This window comes from Carcharodon carcharias, chromosome 7 (genome assembly GCF_017639515.1).
Source record: "Carcharodon carcharias isolate sCarCar2 chromosome 7, sCarCar2.pri, whole genome shotgun sequence".
In the NCBI taxonomy this organism is placed as follows: Eukaryota; Metazoa; Chordata; class Chondrichthyes; order Lamniformes; family Lamnidae; genus Carcharodon; species Carcharodon carcharias.
The window spans coordinates 9824144-9848796 of NC_054473.1; the positions used below are offsets into that span (position 1 = coordinate 9824144).

The window sequence follows — 24653 nt, forward strand, 5'->3', positions numbered from 1 at the left end:
GAAGAATGAGAGGTGATCTCATTGCAGCATTCAAAATTCTTACAGGGCTCAACAGGGTAAACGCAGGAAGGAAGTTTCCCCTTGTGGCAGGGGGTAGAGGGGGTGTCTAGAACCAGGGGATACAGTCTCAGAGTAAGGGGTAGGCCACTTAGGACTGAGCTGAGGAGGAATTTCTTCAGTCAGAGGGTGGTGAATCTTTGGAAATCTCTACCTCAGAGGGCTGTGGAGGCTCAGTCATTGAGTATGTCCAAGACAGAGATTGATAGATTTCTGCATACTAATGACATCAAGGGACATGGGGATAGTGCAGGAAAATGGCATTGAGGTAGATCAGCCATGATCTAGTTGAATGGCAGAGCAGGCCCAAGGAGCCGAGGGGCCGAATGGCCAACTGCTGCTCCTATTTTCCTATGTTCCTATGACGTGTGGCAGATGAAATATAATGCAGAAAAGTGTGAAGTGTTATAGTTTGGTAGGAAGAATGAGAAGAGGCAATACAAAATAAAGAATACAATTCTGAAGGGGGTACAGGAAGAGAGAAATCGGGGGTAGATGGGCACAAATCATTGAAGATGAAAAGGCAGGCTGAGAAAATGATTGATAGGCATTTGGGATCCCAGGATTTACAATAGAGGCATAGACTTTAACAGCAAGGAAGTTATGATCAACATTTACAAAACCGTGGTTTGGCCTCAACTGGAGCAGTGGGTCCGATTCTGGGCACCACACTTTAAGAAGGATGTGACGGCTTTAAAGAGGGTGCGTTACAAGAATGGTTCCAGGAATGAGGTACTTGAGTTACGTGGACAGATTGGGAAGCTAGGCTAAGAGAAAAGAAGGTGGAGAGGAGGTTTGATAGAGGCATTCAAATCATGAGAGAACTGGGCAAGTAAATGGGGAGTAACAGTTCCCATTGGTGGAAGGGTTGAGAACCAGAGGACAATGATATAAGGTGAACGGCAGAAGTGACATGAGGAAAAACATTTTTACGCAGGTCCATTCAGCCCATCATATCTGTGCTGGCTCTTTGAATCTTTCCAATTAGTCCCACTACCTTCCACTTTCCCGATTGCTCTCCAAATACTTTTTAAAGTTATTGTTGAGTCTATTTCCTCGAACCATTCAAGTCGTGTACTCCAGTTCTCAACAACTCACTGGATGAAAAAAATACTTATTCCACACCATCCCCCAACACCGTGACCCCACCCACTGCTCCAGTCCCTTTGCAGTTGTTTCAATTCTGTGTCCTCTGGTTACTGACCGTCATGCCCATGGAAACAGTTTCTCCTTATCACACACACACACCCCTCATAATTTTGAACATTTTTATTTGTTACAGCAATGATTAGATTTCAACAGTACTTCATTTCATTGTCAAGTGCCTTGGGAAAACAACAGTAACAGCAACCTGCATTTATATAGCACCTTTAACATATTAAAATGTGTTATTAATCCCAACCACATAAGGCGATATTAAGTCAGATGGCCAAAATCTTGGATAAAGAGGCAAGTTTTAAGTAGTGCCTTAAAGGAGGAGACCTAGAAAGGTTTCGAGCTCACGCAGCTGAAGGTACACGGCTAACGGTGGAGCGATTAAAATCGGGGAAATGTACATGAGGTTGGAATTGGAGGAATGTAGAGTTTAGGAGATAGGCAAGGTGCGGGACCATGGAGAGATTTGAAAACAGAGCTGACAATTTTTACATTGGTCTCCAGGACGTGAAAGGCGCTACATAAATGCAAGTTATTTCTTTTACGGGGACTATCCAGAGGCTGGTGACTGTGGATGGGGAAAAGTTAAGGGAAAGGAAGATAGCGGCCGCTTGTACAAAATAACATCATCAAAGTGACAAGTCTGTACAATGACCGAGGTATGAATCGCTCGCCCTGCTTACTGACTATCCCACCGTGTTCCACTTGACGTACGACGAGGTTTATGCTCGATCCCTGCATCCTTAACCGGATAAACAGGATTTGCCTGCCGGACATTCTCAGTTTACAATAGAGAGATGGAAAAATCCCAAACGCGCGCAAACAAAAGTCAGCCAGGAAATTCCTGATCCAAAAAAAAATAATAATAATAATTGAAAAAGTCACACCCCCGAATGGCTGGGCACTTGTGTTTGACTAACCTGTGTTTAATTAAAAGCAGACGGTTTAACAAGATAAGACACACACACATTCACACACACACACACACACACATACACACAGACACACACGCAGACACACAGACACGCAGACACACACATTAACAAACACACACGCAGACACACAGACACACACACACACACACATTCACACACACACAGACACACACACATTCACAAACACACACACACACACACATTCACAAACACACACACACACACACATTCACACACACACACAGACACACACATATTCACAAACACACACACACTCACAAACACAGACACACACACATTCACAAACACACACACACACACATTCACACACACACACACACACACATTCACAAACACACACACACACACATTCACACACACACCCTCTTGTGAGGATTTGTAACATCGCCTGATACCCGAGAATGTCACTCTCCAGCCTGATCAATTTCAGTCCCTGCAACCCAGTCCTCCCTCTTTAAACTGGGAGGAGAGGGAGGTAGGTGGGGGAGAGAGAGAGACAGGAGATGGATGGGGCGGGGCGGGGTGGGGTGGGGGTGGAATATGAAATTGATAAGGGTCAGTTGCACCTGCACAATAGATGATATGGAAAACTTGCTCCACAACCGAGCGTGAGTGAGCGAGCCCAGGATCAAAAAGCCTCTTTTGCTTACAAACATCCAACAATAAAGGTAAAGCTAACCTGGGCGGTTCTGAGGGTTCCCAGTATCTGCAGAAAATGTAATCCCCATCGGCGTTGACGAAGTGCGACAGGTTCCTGTAAGGCTCCCCTTGAGGAGTGACACGTTCCCCTCTTCCCTGGAGCATCGCAGAGTCACAGCAACACCTGGCACACATATTGGAAAGGGGGGGAGACAAAACAAGTCAAGTTACGAATTGTTTGGGGGGCTTGCTTGGAACCAGTAAGAAAAATGAGCCTTGTGGCCATAATAGTCACTCTCTGCGGAGTTGTTGCGCCCTGTGGGACGGTGACCCATCCTTTTCAGTCCATCCGTACCGCACACGCCGCCGAGAGGACGTTTGAAATGGCAACAGAACCCAGCACCGACCTTAAATGATTACACGTAACGGACCCCGAGACAATCACCGAACACGGGGGAACTCTGAATTCGGCGCCAGGACCCTCCGGCTGTGCTGTCAAGCCGCTTCACGATTCACTTGAAACCTTGTGATGTTTCACTTTCCCCTCCTGGTAAGTTGCTGAAATCGGAGCGACTGCCTCTGGCGGTGTCCTCATGCTTTCTCTTTTGCTAATTTGGTATTTTGTTTCGAAAAGAGAGAGAGAGAGAGAGAGACAGGGGCAGAGCCGGATACGAGGAGGAGGAAATTCTTTGTGACATGTATGTGCGCACGCCAGCTCCCTCCTGTTCCCCATGAATACATGAGGAGACATTAAACACCGCACCAGGGCTGTGCAGTGGGAGAGCATAACTCGAGGGCCACCAATGTAAGAGAGTCACCAAGAAATTCAATCGGGAATCCAGGAGAAACTTCTTTACCCAGAGAGTGGTGAGAATGGTGAACTCTCTGCCACAGGGAGTGGTTAAAACAAATAGTAACAATATATTTCATCACTGGCAGTCGCTCAACCATTTCTTGCCAATGACTGGGTTTAAGTAAGATGTCAGTGTTGACTGTGGGTTTGCCAATGACTAATGAGCCCTACCTTGGCTTTACAGACTCTCCCAGAGTGAGGACATTGGTTGTTGGCTGGTACAGGCAGTGGTGGATTGTTGGCTCGAGCAGCTGCCCTCCCTCAGTCGCTGCTCTTGTTCATTGGAAGATGCTGACACCGCTCTTGATGATGAATCACCATTTTGGGCAGCTGCTTCCCATGTGTTGATGTTAATGGAGCAGAACTTCATGAAGCTTTGAGATGGTCTGAAACGTTCCTTCTGGGCCCTGTGTGAACTATGCTCCATGGCATAGCTCTGAGTAGGGCACCTGTTTGGGCAGGTCTTGAATCGGGCAGCCTGATGACCCATCCCATCCATCTCAGCTGATGTGACATTATCATGGCCCCCAAACCTGGCATGTCTGTGTCCAGGAGGACACTCGTGTTTGTTCTTCTGTCCTCCCACTTAATTTGCAGGACCCTTCTAAAGCAACATTGATGATGTTGTTCTTGGGCCTTGATATGGCATCTATAAGTTGTCCAAGATTCAGCAGCACAGAGAAACGTGGGGCGATCCACGATAGACTTTCAGTTTAGTGTTGGATTTGATATCGCGATTCTCAAAAACTCAAGTATGTAATTTACCAAAGGCTGAACTTTCAAAACAAAAACAGAATTACCTGGAAAAACTCAGCAAGTTTGGCGGAGAAGAAAAGAGTTGACATTTCGAGTCCTCATGACCCTTCGACAGAACTTGAGTTCGAGTCCCAAACTTTCACATTGAATTCGATGGTCTTTTCATCAATGTCAGCTTTTTGGGATTAAATAGCTTCTAAAATATGGGACGTGAGGGACATTTTCCAACATTTCGCCATGAGTTTCAGCTGAGGGAGTTGGATTTGATACATTTGGTGTGGGCTGGTGGAGGACTTTGGTCTCCCTGGCGTTCAGGGCAAGTCCTCGGCTGTGGTGACTACATCAGCTATCTGTTACAGTTCTTGTACATCAGCTATCTGTTACAGTTCTTGTTCAGAGTGAGCACCAACTTGTGCACCATTAGCATACTGTAATTCTATTACAGAAGTAGATCTTGTCTTGGTTTTGGCCATCAGCCAGCTGAGGTTGAAGAGTTTACTATCAGTACGAAAAGTTTAATCTGCTTGATAGGCACTCTATCCATGACCTTCAATAGTCACTCCCTCCACGCACAGTGGCAGCAGTGCCTACCATCTACGAGATGCACTGCAGCAACTCACCAAGCAAGGCTCCTTATGCAGCACCTTCCACAACCACTACCACCTAAGGGCAGCAGACACATGGGAACACCACCACCTAGAAGTTCTCCTCCATGCCACTCACCATCCTGACTTAAACTATATCGCAGCTCCTTCACTGTCAGCGGCTCAAAATCCTGGAACTTTCTTCCTAACAGCACTGTGGGTGTACCTACACCACAGGAACTGCAGCAGTTCAAGAAGACAGCTCACCATAACCTTCTCAAGGGCAATTATGAATAGGCAATAAATGCTGGCCTAGCCAGTGAAGCCCATATCCCGTGAAATAATAAATTTAAAAAAAAATCTGTGGTGGAGCCATTGCCCACCACTGTTATTTGTGTATATTTATGTAGGAGATAGATGATATTTGTAAATTTTAGTTTCACCTTAAGTGCATTCATAAGGTGCCATCTAAATTTCTAGATGCATTTAAAGGGAAGCTGGCCAAGCATATGAGGGAGAAAGGAATAGGGTTACGATGATAGATTTAAATGATGAAAGATGGAAGAAGGTTCGAGTGGAGCATAAGTGCCAAAAAGGGCTGTTTGGGATGAATGGCCTGTATTATTATGACGCAGCCAATGGTAAAGGCTGAGATGCTCAAATCCCAGAGGGAAACTTGAAAAAACTGTCATAACCCATTTTTGCAATTTGTATGTTTCGAGATGCAGGCTTTGAATTCAGTAGTAATAAGACCACTGAGTCTCAAGAGGTTTTTGATAAAACTAAATTAAACATTTATTAATACAAGAAAAATAGTAAGCACATACATATGTCTACAGAATTACTACTATAACATAGAAACATAGAAACTAGGAGCAGGAGTAGGCCATTCAGCCCTTCAAGCCTGCTCCGCCATTCATTATGATCATGGCTGATCATCCAACTCAATAGCCTGCTCCCACTTTCTCCCCATACCCTTTGATCTCTTTCGCCCCAAGAGCTATACCTAACTCCTTCTTGAAAGCGTACACTGTTTTGGTCTCAACTACTTTCAGTGGTAACAAATTCCATGGGCTCACCACTCTCTGGGTGAAGAAAGTTCTCCTCATCTCAGTCCTAAATGGTCTACCCCATACCATCAGACTGTGACCCCTGGTTCTGGACTCTCCCACCATCGGGAATATCCTTCCTGCATCAACCCTGTCTCGCCATGTTAGAATTTTATAGGTTTCTATGAGATCCCCCCTCATTCTTCTGAACTCCAGTGAATATAATCCTAATTGACTCAATCTCGCCTTATGTCAGTCCCGCCATCCCAGGAATCAGTCGGGTAAACCTTCACTGCGCTCCCCTGATAGCAAGTACATCCTTCCTCAGATAAGGAGACCAAAACTGTACACAATATTCCAGGTGTGGTCTCAGCAAGGCCCTGTATAATTGCAGCAAGATATCCCTGTTTCCTGTACCTGAATCCTCTGGCTATGAAGGCCAACATACCATTTGCCTTCTTTACCGCGTGCTGCACTTGCATGCTTACCTTCAATGACGGGTGTACAAGACACCAGGTCGCGTTGCACGTTATCACAGAATCACAGTGCAGAAGAGGCCCTTTGGCCCATCGAGTCTGCACCGACAAGTGAGAAACACCTGACCTACCTAATCCCATTTGCCAGCACTTGGCCCATAGCCTTGAATGTTATGACGTGCCAAGTGCTCATCCAGGTACTTTTTAAAGGATATGAGGTAATCCACCTCCACCACCCTCCCAGGCAGCGCATTCCAGACCGTCACCACCCTCTGGGTAAAAAAATTTTTCCTCACATCCCCCCCTAAACCTCCTGCCCCTCACCTTGAACTTATGCCCACTTGTGACTGACCCTTCAACTAAGGGGAACAGCTGCTCCCTATCCACCCTGCCCATGCCCCTCATAATCTTGTACACCTCGATCAGGTCGCCCCTCAGTCTTCTCTGCTCCAATGAAAACAACCCAAGTCTATCCAACCTCTCTTCATAACTTAAATGTTTCATCCCAGGCAACATCCTGGTGAATCTCCTCTGCACCCCCTCCAGTGCAATCACATCCTTCATAAAATGTGGCGACCAGAACTGCACACAGTATTCCAGCTGTGGCCTCACCAAGGTTCTATACAACTCCAACATGACCTCCCTACTTTTGTAATCTATGCCTCAATTGATAAATGCAAGTGTCTCATATGCTTTTTTCACCAACCCACTAACGTGCCCCTTCAGAGTCTTCAGAGATCTATGGAACACACACCAAGGTCCTTTTGTTCCTCAGAACTTCCTAGTGCCATGCCATTCATTGAATACTTCCTTGTCAAATTACTCCTTCCAAAGTGTATCACCTCACACTTTTCAGGGTTAAATTCCATCTGCCACTTATCTGCCCATTTGACCATCCCGTCTATATCTTCCTGTAGCCCAAGACACTCAACCTCACTGTTAACCACCAGGCCAATCTTTGTGTCATCTGCAAACTTACTAATCCTACTCCCCACATAGTCATCTATGTCGTTTATATAAATGACAGATAATAGGGGACCCAGCACAGATCCCTGTGGTACGCCACTGGACACTGGCTTCCAGTCACTAAAGCACCCTTCTGTCATCAACCTCTGCCTCCTACAACTAAGCCAATTTTGAATCCACCTCATCAAATTACCCTTTATCCCATGTGCCTTTGCCTTCTTTATAAGTCTCCCATGTAGGACCTTGTCAAAGGCTTTGCTGAAATCCATATAAACTACATCAACTGCACTACCCTCATCTACACACCTGGTCACCTCCTCAAAAAATTCAATCAAATTTGTTTGGCATGACCTCCCTCTGACAAAGCCATGCTGACTATCCCTGATCAAACCTTGCCTCTCCAAGTGGAGATAGATACTCTCCTTCAGAAATTTCTCCAATTGTTTTCCTACCACTGATGTGAGACTCACTGGCCTGTAGTTGCCTGGCTTATCTCTACAACCCTTCTTAAATAGCAGAACCACATTAGCTGTTCTCCAGTCCTCTGGCACCTCCCCCATGGCCAGAGAGGAATTAAAAATTTGGGTCAGAGCCCCTGCGATCTCCTCCCTTGCCTCCCTCAGCAGTCTGGGACACAAATCATCCAGACCTGGAGATTTGTCCACTTTTAAGCCTGCCAACACCTCCAATACCTTGTCACTCCCTATATCAATTTGCTTAAGAACCTCGCAGTCTCTCTCCCCGAGTTCAATACCTTCATCCTCATTCTCTTGGGTGAAGACAGACGTGATGTATTCATTCAACACTCTAGCGATATCCTCTGGCTCCACCCATAGATTGCCCCTTTGGTCCCTTATGGGCCCTAATCTTTCCCTGGTTATCCTCTTCCCATTGATATACTTGTAGATTATCTTGGGATTTTCCCTACTTTTACCAGCCAGAGCTTTCTCATATCCCCTCTTTGCTCTCCTAATTGCTTTCTTAAGCTCCACCCTGCACTGTCTGTACTCCACTAATGCCTCCGCTGATTTGCTTCCCTTGTACCTGCTAAAAGCCTCTCTTTTCCTTCTCATCGAAACCTGAATATCTCTAGTCACCTATGGTTCTCTGGACTTGTTACTCCTTCCTATCACCTTAGAGGGAACATGTTGAGCTTGTATCTTCCCCATTTCCTTTTTGAACACCCCCCAGTATTCCTCTGTAGATTTCCCCACAAGTATCTGTTCCCCTCTCTCAATTTCTAGCCACTCTGATAATAATCTGCCTTCCTGTTTTTGCTACCAAAATGGATAACCTCACATTTATCCACATTATAGTGCATCTGTCATGCATTTGCCCACTCACTCAGCTTGTCCAAATCACACTGAAGCATCTCTGCATCCTCCTCACAGCTCACCCTCCCACCCAGCTTTGTGTCATCTGCAAACTTGGAGATATTACATTTAATTCCCTCACCTAAATCATTAATATATCGTGAATAACTGGGGTCCCCGCATCGATCTCTGCGGTGCCCCACTAGTCACTGCCTGCCATTTGGAAAAAGACTTGTTTATTCCTACTCTTTGTTTCCTGTCTGCCAACCAGTTTTCTATTCATCTCAATACATTACCCCTAATCCCACGCGCTTTAATTTTACACGCCAATCTCTTAGGTGGGACTTTGTCGAAAGCCTTCTGAAAGTTCAAATAAACAACATCCACTGGCTCCCCTTCATCAACTCTACAAGTTACATCCTCAAAAAATTCAAGTAGATTTGTCAAGCATGATTTCCCTTTCATAAATCCACGCTGACTCTGTTCGGTTCTGCCACTGTTTTCCTTGTGCTCAGCTATTAAATCTTTTATAATGAACTCTAGAATTTTCCCCACTACCGACGTCAGGCTGACTGGTTTATAATTCCCTGTTTTCTCTCTACCTCCCTTTTTAAATAGTGGGGTTACATTAGCTACCCTCCAATCTTTAGGAACTGTTCCAGAGTCTATAGAATCTCGGAAGATGATCACCAATGCATCCACTATTTCTAGGGCCACTTCCTTAAGTACTCTAGGATGTAGATTATCAGTCCCCAGGGGTTTATCAGCCTTCAATCCCATCAATTTCCCCAACACCATTTCCCTACTAATACTGATTTCTTTCAGTTCCTCCCTCTCACTAAACCCTGTGTTCCCCAATATTTCTGGTATGATATTAAGTACTCTCCTTTGTGAAGACAGAACCAAAGTATGTATTTGGTTGGTCAGCCATTACTTTGTTCCCCATTATAAATTTCCCTGTTTCTGACTGTAAAGGACCTACATTTGTCTTCACCAATCTTTTTCTCTTCACATGCCTATAGAAATTTTTACGGTCAGGTTTTATGTTCCCTGCAAGCTTATTCTCGTACTATTTTCCCCTTCTTAATCAATCCCTTGGTCCTCCTTTGCTGAATTCTAAATTACTCCCAATCCTCAGGTCTGTTGTTTTCTCTGGCCAATTTGTATGCCTCTTCCTTGCATCTAATACTATCTCTAATTTCCCTTGTAAGCCATGGTTTGGCCATCTTTCCTGTTTTACTTTTGCACCAGACAGGAATAAACAATTGTTGCAATTCACCCATGCGCTCTTTGAATGTTTGCCATTGCCTATCCACCATCATCCCTTTAAGTAACGTTTTCCAATCCATCATAGCCAACTTGCACCTCATACCATTGTAGTTTCCTTTATTAAGATTCAGGACCCAAGTCTCAGAATCAACTACATCACTCTCCATCTTGATGAAGAATTCTATCATATTATGGTCGCTCATCCCCAAGGGGCCTCGCACAACTAGATCACCAATTATTCCTTTCTCATTACACAATACCCAGTTGAGGACGGCCTGTTCACTTGCTGGTTCCTCAATGTATTGGTCCAGAAAAACATTCCGTATACACTCCAGAAATTCTTCCTCTTCGATATTGTTACTAATTTGATTTGCCCAATCTATATGCATATTAAAGTCACCCATAATTACAGATGTTCCTTTATAACTACAAAAATCCCTCTAAATAATGACTCTCAGTTACACCCCCGCTAAGGCAACAGTAAAACTCATAGATTTTAAAAGACCCCAGGCAAAGTACATTTGTCTGTACGAATTCAAAATGAGGTTCCTTGCAACTTGGTTTCTTGCAGACACAGTTGGAGGCGTACAGGCTGGTTAGATCTTAAATGCCTCTCTGCCTTGCACACACAAGCTCCTTTCTGTTTTTTCCTAGCTTTGCCTTTGAATGTAAATTTTCCATTGTCTCATTAGGCTCTAAACATTACATCTTCTAACAATAATATCCTTCCATTTCACTAATTTCATTAGTAAGCTGAACAAAAATAAACACATTGCTTGGCGTCTTCTAGCTAGGTGCAAGATTTCACCCATTCTTTTGAATGGTTTATTCAACAAATGCAAATATATACTTTACCTTTTAAATTCCTTACTGTTTCCCCAATTAATATCTCAAAACTATACATTACTATACATCAAAACACCCAGACTTGCTGGCTTTAATCCAAGTAAGACACACACATAGACACACACATAGACACAGGCCCCACTAGAACGCTATTTAAAAAAATAATTTCCAATAACATTATGGACATTAATCACTTCATGACAGCCTGTTTCTGTGCCTTATATCGTATGTAAACTTATGTAGTGCATTAGCCACTGGACACGTGGTTAATTGGGAATCTTAATGTGGATAATTTGGAATATAGATGTGAATAATTGCATTTCTGATTCTTATTTTTTGCAAGTCATGGACTCTGGCATCTGCAGCTGATCTCAATACTCCTTTTCACTCAAAATGTGATTGTGTGGAAAAGGAAGCCATTGTATTTATTCAAAAGCAAAATACTGCAGAAGCTGGAAACCTGAAATACAAACAAAAGATACTGGAAATTATGGGAGAGGCAGTGGTGTTTTTATTCACTTCTTCATGGGATGTGGGCCTCACTGGCAAAGCCAGCATTGATTGCCCATTTCTAATTACCCTTAAACTGAGGGGCTTGCTAGGCCATTTCAGAGTTAAGAATAAACCACGCTGCTGTGGGTCTGGAGTCACATATAGGCCAGACCTAGTAAGGTTGGCAGATTCCCTTCTTTAAAGGGACATAAGTGAATGGGATGGGGTTTTTTTTTAAACAACAACAGTTCATGGTAACTATTACCGAGACTCACTATCAGTTTCCAATTATTCTATTAATTGCATTTAAATTCCACCTGCTGCCATGGCGGGATTGGAGCCCATGTCCCCAGCACATTAGGCTAGGCCTCTGGTCCAATGATGTTACCACTACACCACTGTCTCCCCTTAAAGGATAAGGTACAGTGGTAATATCACTGCACCAGTAATCCAAAGGCCCAGGCTAATGTATCCAAATCCCATCACAGCAGCTGGTGGAATTTAAATTCAGTTAATAAAATCTGGAAATAAAAGCTACTCTCAGTAACGGTGACCATGAGTCAATTGTCATGAAATCCCATCTGGTTCACTAATACCCTTTAGGGAAGGAAGTTTGCCATCCATACCTGATCTGATCTACATGCGACTCCAGACCCATGTCTTAACTGCCCTTTGAAATGGCCGAGAAACTCAGTTGTATCAAACTGCTACCAAGTCTAAGGGTAATGAAATCAGACTGACAACCTATCATCAACCTAGGTATTGAAAACGACAATGGCACACCTAGCACTGTCGACCATGCAAAGTCCTCCTTACTAACATTTGGGGACTTCTGCCAAAATTGGGAGAGCTGTCTCACAGACAAGTCAAGCAACGGCCTGACATAGTCATCCTCACGGAATCATATCTTACAGATAATGTCCCAGACACCACCATCACCAACCCTAGGTATGTCCTGTCCCAGCGACAGGACAGGCCCAGCAGGAGTGGCGGCACAGTGGGATACAGTCGGGAGGAAGTTGCCCAGGAAGTCTTCAACATTGACTCCAGAACCCATGAAGTCTCATGGCATCAGGTCAAACGTGCTGATTACTACATACCACAAACCCCTCAGCTGATGAATCAGTGCTCCTCCACGACCCTTTGGGAGAAAAAAATTCTCCTCGTTTCCATCTTAATCGGGGGACCTCTAATTTATAAACTATATCCGTTGGTTGGCACAGCACTAATTCTCTCAACAATTCTAAGGAGTCAGGGACCAAGACAAGGTAGAGATAAAGGTCACAAATATTCCTGAACCGATAGCCGGAAGCCTTCAGGTGCCCTGCCTTTATCCAGCAAATGGCTTCCAGTATGAGGTAAATAAAAAGTGTCCTCAAGCCAAAGTGATGGACAGGGGGAAGGGGAGAGAGGTGACCACCCTGATATCTTGGGTACCTGTCCTTATTCACTGGTCAGGCAAATTTAAACGGATGGTTGACATAGGGATATCTACCAGACCCTAGAAATAAAGTGTATTAACGAGTGCTCAGAGAACAGGGGAGAGTCCCCATCAAACAGCTGCCTTCTTCAGATGGAAGATGGACCAGGGAAAATGGAGAAAGACTGGGAAGAAGAGTTTCCTAACGCTTCAGCTAGAGAATAGAATGCTGCCGTAGCAAGTTACTGAGGTCAACATGCTCTGTGCCAACCGTCTATTTGTCCCCTGGGATCAGTGAACCATCCTCCACTGTCACGGGTCATATAATTTCTAATACATTATAAATAAACTATCGCTTTTTAATAAGCTTAATAAACTATCTTGAAATTACACATGAATACTCAACTGCCTAACTTAGATATCTGTGACTTCGGAACCCAGAATCATACAGATTGGTGTCAGGAGTGGTATCTACAGTGGCCAAGGTATCATTGGCTTGAAATTTGAGAAGCAACAGTCTTAGGTTGTAGTTAAATGCAATGACCCATTAAGGCATCAAGTAATTAAATCAGATTTTTCACTGCCCGTCCAACTGTTCAGTTGGCAGGTGGGCAAAAAGACCAAGTGGCCTTTGGATTTTTTATGAAATGATGGCGAGGCAGTGGCATAGTGGTATTGGCACTGGACGAGTATATCAGGAAGCCCAGAGTAATACACCAGGCACCTAGGCTCACATCCCACCAGTGAAATTTGAGTTCAATAAAAATCTGGAATTAAGGAGAGAATTCCCTCCCTGTGGGGGGTGCTGAGAGGGTGCACAGCTGATTGGCTGTGTGCTGCCATTTTACACGGGCGGGCAAATTAAGGCCGGCCCAGCATGACGCGCACCCAGAAGCGCTGAGCACTCCCTGTGCGGGTGGGGGGGGTGGGGGGAGGAGGAAGGAGAGCCAGGGCCTGCGCTCTGTGACAGTGTCACATGAGTTGCGACATGACAGTGAATTTTAATAAAAAATTTTTACTTCATTTCAAAACCCTTCATGAAACCTCATCCCACCTGTGGATGAGGATCCATGAAAAATACGAAGGCCGCCTGGGCTCTTAGTCTGCTCCCCCCCCCACCCAACCACTCCCCACCCCCCCCCCCACCACTCCCCGCACCCCCCCCCCCCCCCCCCCCCCCCCCGCCAACTTAAGGGTGGACAGGCAGCCCTGTTAATTATTTTAATTGCTACTTAAATGGCCCTAATAGGCCTTTGACAGTTCGGCGGGTGCACAGCTGACTCCAGTGCGCGCCCACCGAACCCAAGATCTGATTGACGCGCGGTGACGTTGGGATGCACAACCGATGTTACCGCATGTCATTTTACACATCAGCGAGCAGGGCCTGCCCCCGAACACCAACCAGTAGATTCACGCCAAAGAGTCTAATGCTGACCATGAAACCATTGCCAATTGGTGTAAAAACCCATCTGGCTCACTAATGTCCTTTAGGGAAGGAAACCTTCTGTTCTTACCTGGTCTGGCCTACATGCGACTTCAGACCCACAGCAACGTGGTTGACTCTTAAATGCCCTGCGAACAAGGGTAATTAGGGATGGGCAATAAATGCTGGCCTAGCCAGCAGCCCCCACATCCCATGAGCAAGTAATTTTTTAAAAAACCATGAGCAGGATATGGTTCCCAACAGGAGTAATTTTTTTTTTTTAATGTCTAAATCTCATTTATAACATGTCCCTGCTCATGTGACAGAGTCACGTGAGGAGATGTGTTTTCAACCTTTGTAAGTTTTTTATTTTTGACTTTAAAATCTTCAGCTCCCTGAGGCAGCTCTGTGCCTCAGGGAGCTTTCATTGAGTGCACCGCCCCCCACCCCCCACCCCACCCCTGCACATGCACAAACTTCCACACTCGCCTTCCTCAATGTCAGTGCGCCCACCATGCCCGCCCAGTGAGGGTAAAATTTAGCTCATGCTGTCCCTCCTCTACAGTTCGTCTGTACGGTTGTAATGTTGTCACTTTAAGAAGCTGGTGTCTCTCTTTAACTCTTTTGGTCTTAAAATCCTGGTCGTACCAAAAATAAACTTTGGTGAAATACGTCTTACAAAATGGTAAAAGACGTTGAAACAATTGGAACTTAATCTAAATTTGGGCTAAATTGAGGAAAAGAGAGCAATTTATTTTTTTAAGAAAGCAGAGTTTAAAATGGAGTTTGGTTTTTTTGACGGGGAGAGTTCTGTTTTAAAAATTAAGTAAAGTGACGCAATTGTGTGTATTTGAGAATGCTTGGAAAAGCTACTTGGAAAAACCAAGCAAAGAGGTTCACCCTTTCTGCTGACAGCTGCCTTGTTTTAAAATTCACCACATAACATGCGCATTGCCGAATATACATTTTGGATATTGCTAAATTTTGAGCTTCTAAATTTACAAGATGCTATTAACACATTGGGCTCCGAACCAGAGCCACAATGGATTTTGTTTTCGTGTTTTTTCGAACAGGTTTCCAGTGCAACATGAGTAACATGAGATATCACAGCAAGGGACCCAGGAGTCTTGCAAAATCATGAACTTACCTACGGACATCAAATTTGGACTTGAGGCTTTGCCTTTTCAAGACTTGGCTTTAACCATTCAGACCTGTCGTTACCACTTGTTCTCTTCCAAGATGAAGTGTTTGCGTTTGGAGATACGAAAGCCACCTTTATACTGATTACAAATGCTTGTGTCTCTGGTGTAAAAGCACCATTTAAAACCACCAAGTCTGGGCATAATTGTTTCTGAATTTGGAATTGATAAAATAAATTGACATGAGTTGCTATTTCAATCACTCCAAGGGGATTAGATAAACTTCCAACTTTCAAAAATAAAGTCAGTGGAAAAACAATCTGTGTATCACAAGAAAAGAAAGTTTGCTTTTGGAAGAATAAATTGGACACTAATAAATACTTTCAACCTAACAATGCTGCTATTTGAATTTCTGGATAACTTTGAAATGCCAAACAAAAATGTCAGGTACAATCTAGCGGGTTACTTCTGAGAAAATAAAGTTTCTCCAGGGCTCATAAATGAGATAAGATGGTAACTATTGCATGTGTAAAATGGCATGAGGAAGTGATTGAAGATTGGAGTTAGAGTTAGGAAAAAATACACAACGCCAAATGGGAATTGGACTGACTCACCTTGGGTATAGTCCAATGCAAAATATCAGAATCAGAATCACAGAGCAGAAGAGGCCCTTCGGTCCATCAAGTCTGCACCGACACGTGAGAAACACCTGACCTACCTACCTAATCCCATTTATCAGCACATGGCCCATAGCCTTGAATGTTATGACGTGCCAAGTGCTCATCCAGGTACTTTTTAAAGGATGTGAGGCAACCCGCCTCCACCACTCTCCCAGGCAGTGCATTCCAGACCAATAAATTGATGTTCAATTCGATATTGCATGTTCTAGCGAATGGAATGAATCATTCCAATTCTCATTTGGTGTGGTTTCTTTCTCATCTTATCTCATTTATGAATCTTGGAGAAACTTTACACTCCAATAAAATGTTTTCATAATTGAATCAGAAATTAAATATCCCCACTTGAGTCGAGGTATTAACATATTTTCTTGTTTGTTTTTTCTGCTAAACAACATTTTATTTTCTCAGAAGTAACCCGCCAGATTGTACCTGAAATAGATGAGACTAATAAGTTGACTGCTATCTCTTGGAGATATTTGTGTCTTTGTCTACTAGCTTTTTAAGAGAACTGAATTTTATAGTCTGGTCACCACCCTAGCCATTGAGACTATGCAGGCAAGGAGAAGCAAAGATCTTGAGAAGATCATCTGAAAGTCAGGAAAGCTTATCGGATGGAACATGTGTGCTGCTAGGAAGAAAATAAATCGGATTATGAAGTTTATTGGCAGGATACACGGCACGATCCCTAAGGTCCTGATAAACCTTTGACAAATGCAAAATGAGGATTTGTGGGAAAGGGCAGAGAGATTACCACCAAGCATGATGGGTGAAAGGGAGCTTTGCAATCAAAGCTTTGGAGAAAAATCATTGAAGACCACATCCAGCAGATGTGTGAAGGTGACTTGCAAATGTAAAATTCCAACAGAGGATTAAAGAAGGGATTGGGAAACCAGTGTGAGTGTGCAGAAGTGATTTGTTACGTGTGAACTAACTAAGATGTGGAAGCACATGGTGAAGCTGCACCGAAGAACGGGTCCCAGACTTGGTCAGCCACCTGACAAACAACGTGACGTGAAATGGCTAATATGGCCTAAAGAGAAAGAAAACATTTTTAAATGATCGAGGCACTGGCACATGCTCCATGGAGAAACTGACTTGCCAGAATAGTTACCCGGTTGGAGGAGGGGGTGGGGGGGGTGCACTGGGGGGGAGCTGGCGTGGGCAGGCGCACAGCCATTTTATGTGTGACGCACACCCGGAAGTGCTGAGCGCTCCCTGTGCGGGTGGGGGGTGGGGGGGGGGGGGGGGGTGGGGGGGTGGGAGGAGTAGGCTGAGCCGGGGCCTGCGCTCTTTCGCATGCACGTGGAAGAGCTCAAAAATCTCCCTGAGGCACGGAGCTGCCTCGGGGAGATTAGTTCGAGTTTCAAAAATTTGAATAAAGAAAGAAAAAATTTTAAGACATGCCCCCTCATGGCAGTGTCACATGAGCTTGGACATGTCTGTGAATTTTATTAAAAATTTCTACTGAAGTTTAAAAACCTTCATGAAACCTCGTCAAGCCCATGGATGAGGTTTCAAGATAAATGCGAAGGCCGCCTGGGCTCTTCGACTGCCCCCCCCGCCAACCTTAAGATTGGACGGGCAGCTATGTTAATTACTTAAATTGACATTTAGATGGCCTTAATGGGCCTTTGACAGTTCGGCGGGCGCACAGCCAACTCCGGTGTGCGCCCGCCGAACTGAAGATCTGAATGACGCGCGGTGACGTTGGGACGCTTTACACGTCGGCGGGCGGGGGCAGGGGGCGGGGCCCACCTCTAGGGCGGGGCCCACCCCTGCACACCGACCCGAAGATTCTGGCCTTGGGAAAGATGTCGTGTAAAGGATTAATGTTAAGTATCTAAATTGATGGTCTACATCATCAGTGATGTAAGATCACATGACAACAGAGTGTGCTGAGAGATAATTCTATGTGAAGCCTTGTGCTAAGCCTTGTACTGTACATAGTTAGTGGAATGTTCAATAAAGGGTAAAGTTTGCCAACAACATTGCCTCCAGTCATACCCGTAGATTCAGACCATGGGCAACCTCATTTAAGGCCAACAACGATGACAGAGAAACCACGCCCCTTTTTTTCAGCACCAGCTGCCCTATTCTGTAAGTAAAGAATTTAAATATCCCAAAGCTTCTTTGAAAAGCAAGTGAGAAAAGATAAGTGGGTAAGATAGGTGAGTGAAGAGGTCAGGTGGATGACAGGGTAGGATGGGAAAGGGGGTAGGTTGGTAAGGGGGTAAGGCACATGAGGTAAGTGGGTAAGGGGACAGGGAGAGTAAGGTATAGGTCAGTAAAGGTTAGGGTGGCTAAGATAATGGGTATGGGAGGAGGGTGGGTAGACTGGTAAGATCAGTTCAGGTTGGGTGGAGGAGGAGTCGGGTGGTTGTGGGGGAGTCAGGGGATCAGGCCTGGTCAGGTCAGGCCCTGAGTGTGGTGGGGTCAGGGCGCAGGTAGTTGGGGGTTAGACAAGTCATATCAAGGAGAAGTGAATGGGTTGGGGGGAGAGTCAGGAGTGGCCAGAGCTGGTCAGGTCGGGTCAGGGAGTAAGTGGTGGAGTCAGGTGGTTGGGACTAATCAGGTTGGGTTGGGGGTAATCAGGCGGTCAAGGGGTAGTTGGGAGGTCAGGGTTGTCAGGTGGTGAGGTCTAAATCAGGTCAGGTAGGGGAGTCAGGAGGTCAGGGAAGAGTAGGGGGTTTGGGGGGAGTTGGGGGTCGAGGGGGGATTCGAGAGTCAGTGTAAATGATTGGGGTATCAGTTGTATAGTTACCCGGGAGTTAGACTAGGAATTTTCTGTCTACCATTTCCTGGGTAACTATTCTGGCAAGTAAGTTGGAACTGCCTGAAGTCTCTGACTCTAACCCAGAATTGGAGACTTTTTCAGAGGGTCCTAGGGAACAGGGGAATTGCCTATTGGAAGTTCAAACTTCCTGGGCAATTTCCATGAAGTCCTTGTGTTGGGACTTGTGAGGGGTCCCATAGTGTATCTTGGGGGCTGCATCCAGTCTCTGACTATCTGGGGACTGGAAGACCTGCGCTGATGTGTGCAGTGCCTTCCCGAATGAACCTTCTCCAGTTTGGTCGGTCACACGTCAAGGTCTTCCGTAAGTCAGAGGGGATGTTTGACTCTTCAGGGATGCTTTGAGGACATCCCTGAAGCATTTCCCTTTGCCCTCCTACCCTTTGGAGCAGAGCAGTTGCTTTGGGAGTCTGGTGTCAAGCAAACAACATATCCTGTCCAGTTGAGCTGGTTTTGTGATTAGCGCCTCGTTGCTGGGCAAGTTGGCTTGGGAGAGGAAGCTGGTGTTGGGCTGCCTTTCTTGCCACTGGATTTGGAGGATCCAAACCGCTGATGGTTCTTCTCCAGAGCTTTGACGTTCCTGCTGTAGGTTGTCCAAGTCTCTGAAGCATGTAGGAGTGCGGGGATCACTGCTGCCCCGGTGAGCTATAACCTTAGTCCCAGGTTTGAGATCCTGCTCCTCAAATACCCTATTCCTCAGTCAACCAATGGCTGAGCTGGTATATTGGAGATGATGATGAAGTCCATCATCTATGTCTGTCTTCATCAAGAGGAGGCTCCCAAGATATGGAAAATGGTCCAAGCATCTTACTGTTGATCTTAATCTACTAGGGGGAGGGGGATGTGTTGCAGTAGGAGCTGGTGGGGAGGGGACCTTAGTTTTCCGTGTGTTTGGTGAAAGGCCCATCAGAGAAGGGGTTGACAATAGCTTGGAGCTCAGTTTCTGGGTGAACGCACACAGGTATCATTGACAGAGTGAGGGTGTATGACTGAGGCTGGAGTGGTTTTGGTTTTGGATTGAAGGCCGGCTAAGGCTGAACAGTTCTGTCGAAGGGTCAGGAGGACTGGAAACGTCAACTCTTTTCTTCTCCGCCCATGCTGCCGGACCTGCTGAGTTTTTCCAGGTAATCCTGTTTTTGTTTAGGCTGAACAGTTTCCTGCCTGATCTGCAGATTATCTCCAGGCCTCCGGGCGATTTGTGGGAGGTGAGGAATGGCAGTGGGGAATTTCTTTTCCATTTTTTTCCCTGGGCTGGAATGCTACATTTCAATTAGCCAAGTGGCTAGGCTGTTAAAATAAAAACAGAATTAACCTGGAAAAACTCAGCAGGTCTGGCAGCGACTTCCAGCATCCGCAGTTTTTTTTTTTGTTTTTATATCTAGGCTGTCGAATAACCCTGGTTTCAGCTGGCTTGCCTCCCACATCTGTATGCAGGTCTGTCTCTCTCTCTCTCTCTCCCTCTCTCTGCTTCGGAAACAAAATACCATATTAGCAAAAGGCAACCGTTAAATGCAAATGGGATCGATCCGGTTTCGTTCTCTGCAAGTGAGCAGGAATCTAAAATTTAAAGAAAAAAAGTCATCTCCATAGCCTTTTAGAGAATGGTGGACCAAAAAAATGCAACCAGAAGCCAAGGGTAGGGGTGGGTGAAGCGGCTTGACAGCACAGCCGGAGGGTCCTGGCGCCGAATTCAGAGTTCCCCCGTGTTCGGTGATTGTCTCGGGGTCCGTTACGTGTAATCATTTAAGGTCGGTGCTGGGTTCTGTTGCCATTTCAAACGTCCTCTCGGCGGCGTGTGCGGTACGGATGGACTGAAAAGGATGGGTCACCGTCCCACAGGGCGCAACAACTCCGCAGAGAGTCACTATTATGGCCACAAGGCTTACTTGTCATAGTGCTTCAAGGAAACCACATCGCTGGCGCGTTTTTTTCTCTCTCTCTCTCTCTCTCTCTTAAGGACCCATATGTGAGATGAACCGCTGTTGCTGCTGCTTGCTAGGGTCGCAGGACTTGGAAAATCGTCTGACCCCTCAAGGTTTCCCTTACAGTGACCTAGCGCACTTCATCAACGCAGATGGGAAATATCTGTTTTGCAGATACTGGACCCCAGAGACAGAACCCAGGTTAGCTCCACCTTACTGTATATACATAGAAGAGGCAAAGGGTTGTTGTTTTTTTTGGTGTGTGTGTTCTGGTCTGACTTACTGACTCTTGGATTTGGAGTGGGTTTATCACAGCATGTATTGTCCAGGTGCAGGTAGGGTGAGGTGTTGGCAGAGTGGCATTGTCACTGGGCTAGTATTCCAGGAGACCCAGGGTAACGCTCCAAGGACAAAAAACAAAAAATATGCTGGGAAAACTCCACAGGTCTGACAGCATCTGCGGAGAGGAAGACAGAGTTAACGTTTGGAGTCCGTACCAGATGCTGTCAGACCTGCTGAGTTTTTCCAGCATTTCTTTCGTTTTTGTTTTTGTTTCAGATTTCCAGCATCCGCAGTGTTTGAATTCCACCACAGCAGATGGCGAAAATCAAATTCAATAAAAGCCTGGTGATCATGAAACCATTGCTGGTTGTCGTTAAAAAAAAACCCCATCTGGTTCCCTCATGTCCCTTAGGGAAGGAAAGAGAGAGCTGAAAAGCATGAAGTATAGTCTTCAAAATCAGGAGGGAAAAAAAAATACCACAATCAGGTCACCTCAACTGTGAGTACTCAGAGCGCATTTAAGGGTCAGCCACCTTGCTGTGGGTTTAAAGTCACATGTAGGCCGGGGGCCGGTCACAGTCAGAGGTCTGTTTCCCAGCCACTCCCGGGCCTGCCCATTGTGCCCGCCCGCCAACCTAAAAATTCAGGCCTACATCACCCCCCCGGTCCAATCAAGATCCAAAGCAAGACCCTGAAATGGTGGATCATTTTCCAGAACTAGGAAGCCTCCTCTCAATGAAGTGGGAGGTGATGGCATCGTGGTATCGTTAACCCCAGAGACCCACGGTAAGGCTCTGGGCGCCCAGTTTCGAATCTCACCACGGCAGATGGTGAAATTTGAATTCAATAAAAAAAGAAATCTGGAATGAAAAGTCTAATGATGACCATGAAACTAATGCCCCTTTAGGGAAGGAAATCTTCCACACCTGGACTTGGCCCACATGTGACTTCAGACCCAAAGCAATGCGGTTGACTCTCTAAAATGCCTGGGACCTACACCACATGGGCTGCAGCGGTTCAAGAAGGCGGCTCACCACCACCTTCACAAGGGCAATTGGGGATGGGCAATAAATGCTGCCTACATCCTGTAGATGAATTTTTTTTTAAAATAGACAGAGGGTGGGTTTAACGAAGCCGCCAGGAGCGGATATTGTGGCAGGTGGGGTGACTAAATCAGGTGGCAGCCGAACTCTCAGGTTCCCAAGGAAGGGATTAAGTCGGTGGCATTTCAGCAGCAGGTGGGGACTTGCAGTGTCCGGCGATGGCAAATCACAGCTTCTCCAAATTAATTCTGACCTTAAGTCAGTGGCAAATGAGAAACTCGTGCCACCTCATTTACGGCTGGTTCGAGGTGGTCCATTCGAGGTGAGTGGTTGCCTTTGTTGGACACTGAGAGAAAGTGGTGGTGGGGGGGGGGGGGGAAGCAGGAGAATGTTCCCGGAGTTGGGCTGTCAGTAGTGACAAGGGCGCAGCCAGGGTCGCTGGGGGGAGGGGGTCCCAGGAGGTGATTGGACTGCAGGAAGGGGACGGTGGAGTCCCAGAAGACAATACAAAATTATGAGGTGGGGGGCGGGGGGGGGTCGGTGAATGATGGGGTTAGAAGATTTCAAGCTGCAAAGAGGGAGAAAGGCTTGGCTTCCAGACAACATCCTTCCAAATCTGCAACTTCTGTCCCCCAGTTGACCTGCTCCCCTGCCAGCAAGCTTGCACTGGGGTCTCTTTTCTAGCCCACCCAGGGAAGCACTGCAATCACCAATGGTGGGCTTGGCTGCCTCCCTGTTGCTTGTGCCCCACGTGGCTGCCGCCTGCCCTTTAAAATCAACACTATATTTCGTGTGTGCCAGCTCCCAGCATGCGCGTGGATGTGACGCACCCTTCCCCTTCCGCCGGGTGGCCTCACCCCCTCTCATGGATTAATTTCCATCCACGGAGATTGAAATCCACCGTGACTTCAAGGTGCCAGCTCAGCCCTCGGCCGACTGAGGCAAAGAGTGTTCCAGGGCGGGAATCTCAAATCCGGCACTAAGGTCGCTGACTGCAGTGATCCCCGTGAGACCTGGGCAATCTACAGCAGGCACCTCAAAGCACTGGGGAAATGACACAAGTGCTGTCTCCACAGAATTCTTCAGATTCGTTGGCAGAATAGCTGGCCTAATGTCAGCATTCCCTCCCAAGCTAACATTCCCAGCACCAAGGCGCTAATCACCGAAAATCAGCTTCAATGGGTAAGTCATGTCCACAGTACTGACTCCAGGCTCCCAAATGAACTGAGTTAAAAACAGAAAGTGCTGGAAAAACTCAGCAGGTCTGGAATGAACGGCTCAACTCCGAACCTCATTGTAGCAAGGGACTCTGGGGAGGACAGGGGGAATGCTTTAGGGGCTCTCACAGAGCAGACCTGAAGGAGTACAATATACTCACCTCTTCATGGGAACCCCTGGTCCACAGCCACCCAAAGTGGGGAAGGCACCAAGCACCTCGAGAAACTCCAGCAGGGGTCCGCGAAGGTCAAGCCCAGGCAGTGGAAGGAGCGCACAGCCAACCAAACAACTTGTCTACCTGACCCTTCAAACACCACCAGCCCCACATCGGACTCGCTAGCCATCTTAGAATGTACACAACTGGAGTGGAAGCAAGTCATCCTCGATGCTAAGGGACTGCCTAAGAAGAAAGAGGTGAGGTACAGCTGGGTGTCATCAATATACATTGGAAAACCTAACGCTGCGTTCTTCAGACAATTTCACCGAGGGGAAGCACGTGGATGAGAAATCAGACAGGAGCAAGGATAGATCTTTGGGGGATGCCAGAGGAAATGGTGTGGCACTGGGAAGAGAAGCCATTTTAAGTGATTCTCTAGTTATGACCAGGTAGATAAGGATGGAACAAGGCGCAGAGAGCTGAACAGCAGTGGAGAAGGGATGATGTGGTCACCAGTGTCAAAGGCTGCAGAGATGTCAAGAAAGAAGAGGAGGAAGGGTTTATATTTGTCACCGTCACATAGGATGTCATTTGTGACTTTGATAAGAGCTGTTTCGGTACTGTGGCAGGGCAGAAACCTGATTGGAGGGATTCAAACATTGAGTTTCAGGAAAATAGGGCCTGGATTTGGAAGGGTGACAATGTGCTCAAGAACCATCGAGAGGAAACCTACCCACTGCACACTGACTTCTCATGCTGGTCAAAGTACCACAGCCCAATCACTTGCCCATCAGCAATCAGCTCTCATGCCTAACATTCAGATGCTTCAGCTCACTTTCACAAACCAATGCTGACACCCTCACACTCACCTCTCACAGTTTCCATATCCTTCCAGCTTTTCATTCAGGGAGCTGCCTAGACTGCTATTGGCCATGCCAAGGCAGTGCAGTCTGAAGGCTGGCCCTCAAGGCCCAGAGCTGCTCGAGGACATCCTGCAAAACTATCAACAGGTTCCCCCCAAGTGGAAGTCAGCAACCTTCCAGCAGCCATTGAGGGAGCACTGCATAGGAGACTAGGGCAGGTAAAGGCACCCAGAAGACATGCACTAAATGAATGCACAAGGGTGAATAGTTCAGTTTTGTGTGCATTATTGGAACCATTGTTAGA

The 24653-nt window shown here is 46.1% G+C and overlaps 1 protein-coding gene and 1 long non-coding RNA gene across 3 annotated transcripts in view; one reads left to right on the forward strand and one right to left on the reverse strand.

Moving 5' to 3' along the window:
* LOC121279792 (monoglyceride lipase-like) overlaps positions 1-2980 on the reverse strand; it is a 78177-nt gene extending 75197 nt beyond the window's left edge. For both annotated transcript variants that reach the window (XM_041191148.1, XM_041191147.1), the window contains exon 1: positions 2848-2980. In XM_041191148.1, the coding sequence (XP_041047082.1) occupies positions 2848-2972 (125 nt within the window). In that variant the 5' untranslated portion in view covers positions 2973-2980. The remainder of the gene's footprint in view (positions 1-2847) is intronic.
* A 237-nt stretch (positions 2981-3217) lies between these two features.
* On the forward strand, positions 3218-15785 carry LOC121279793. The gene is made up of 2 exons (XR_005943499.1): positions 3218-3357; positions 15290-15785. It is a non-coding gene; the product is annotated as an uncharacterized LOC121279793 (long non-coding RNA).
* Positions 15786-24653: the final 8868 nt, after the last annotated feature.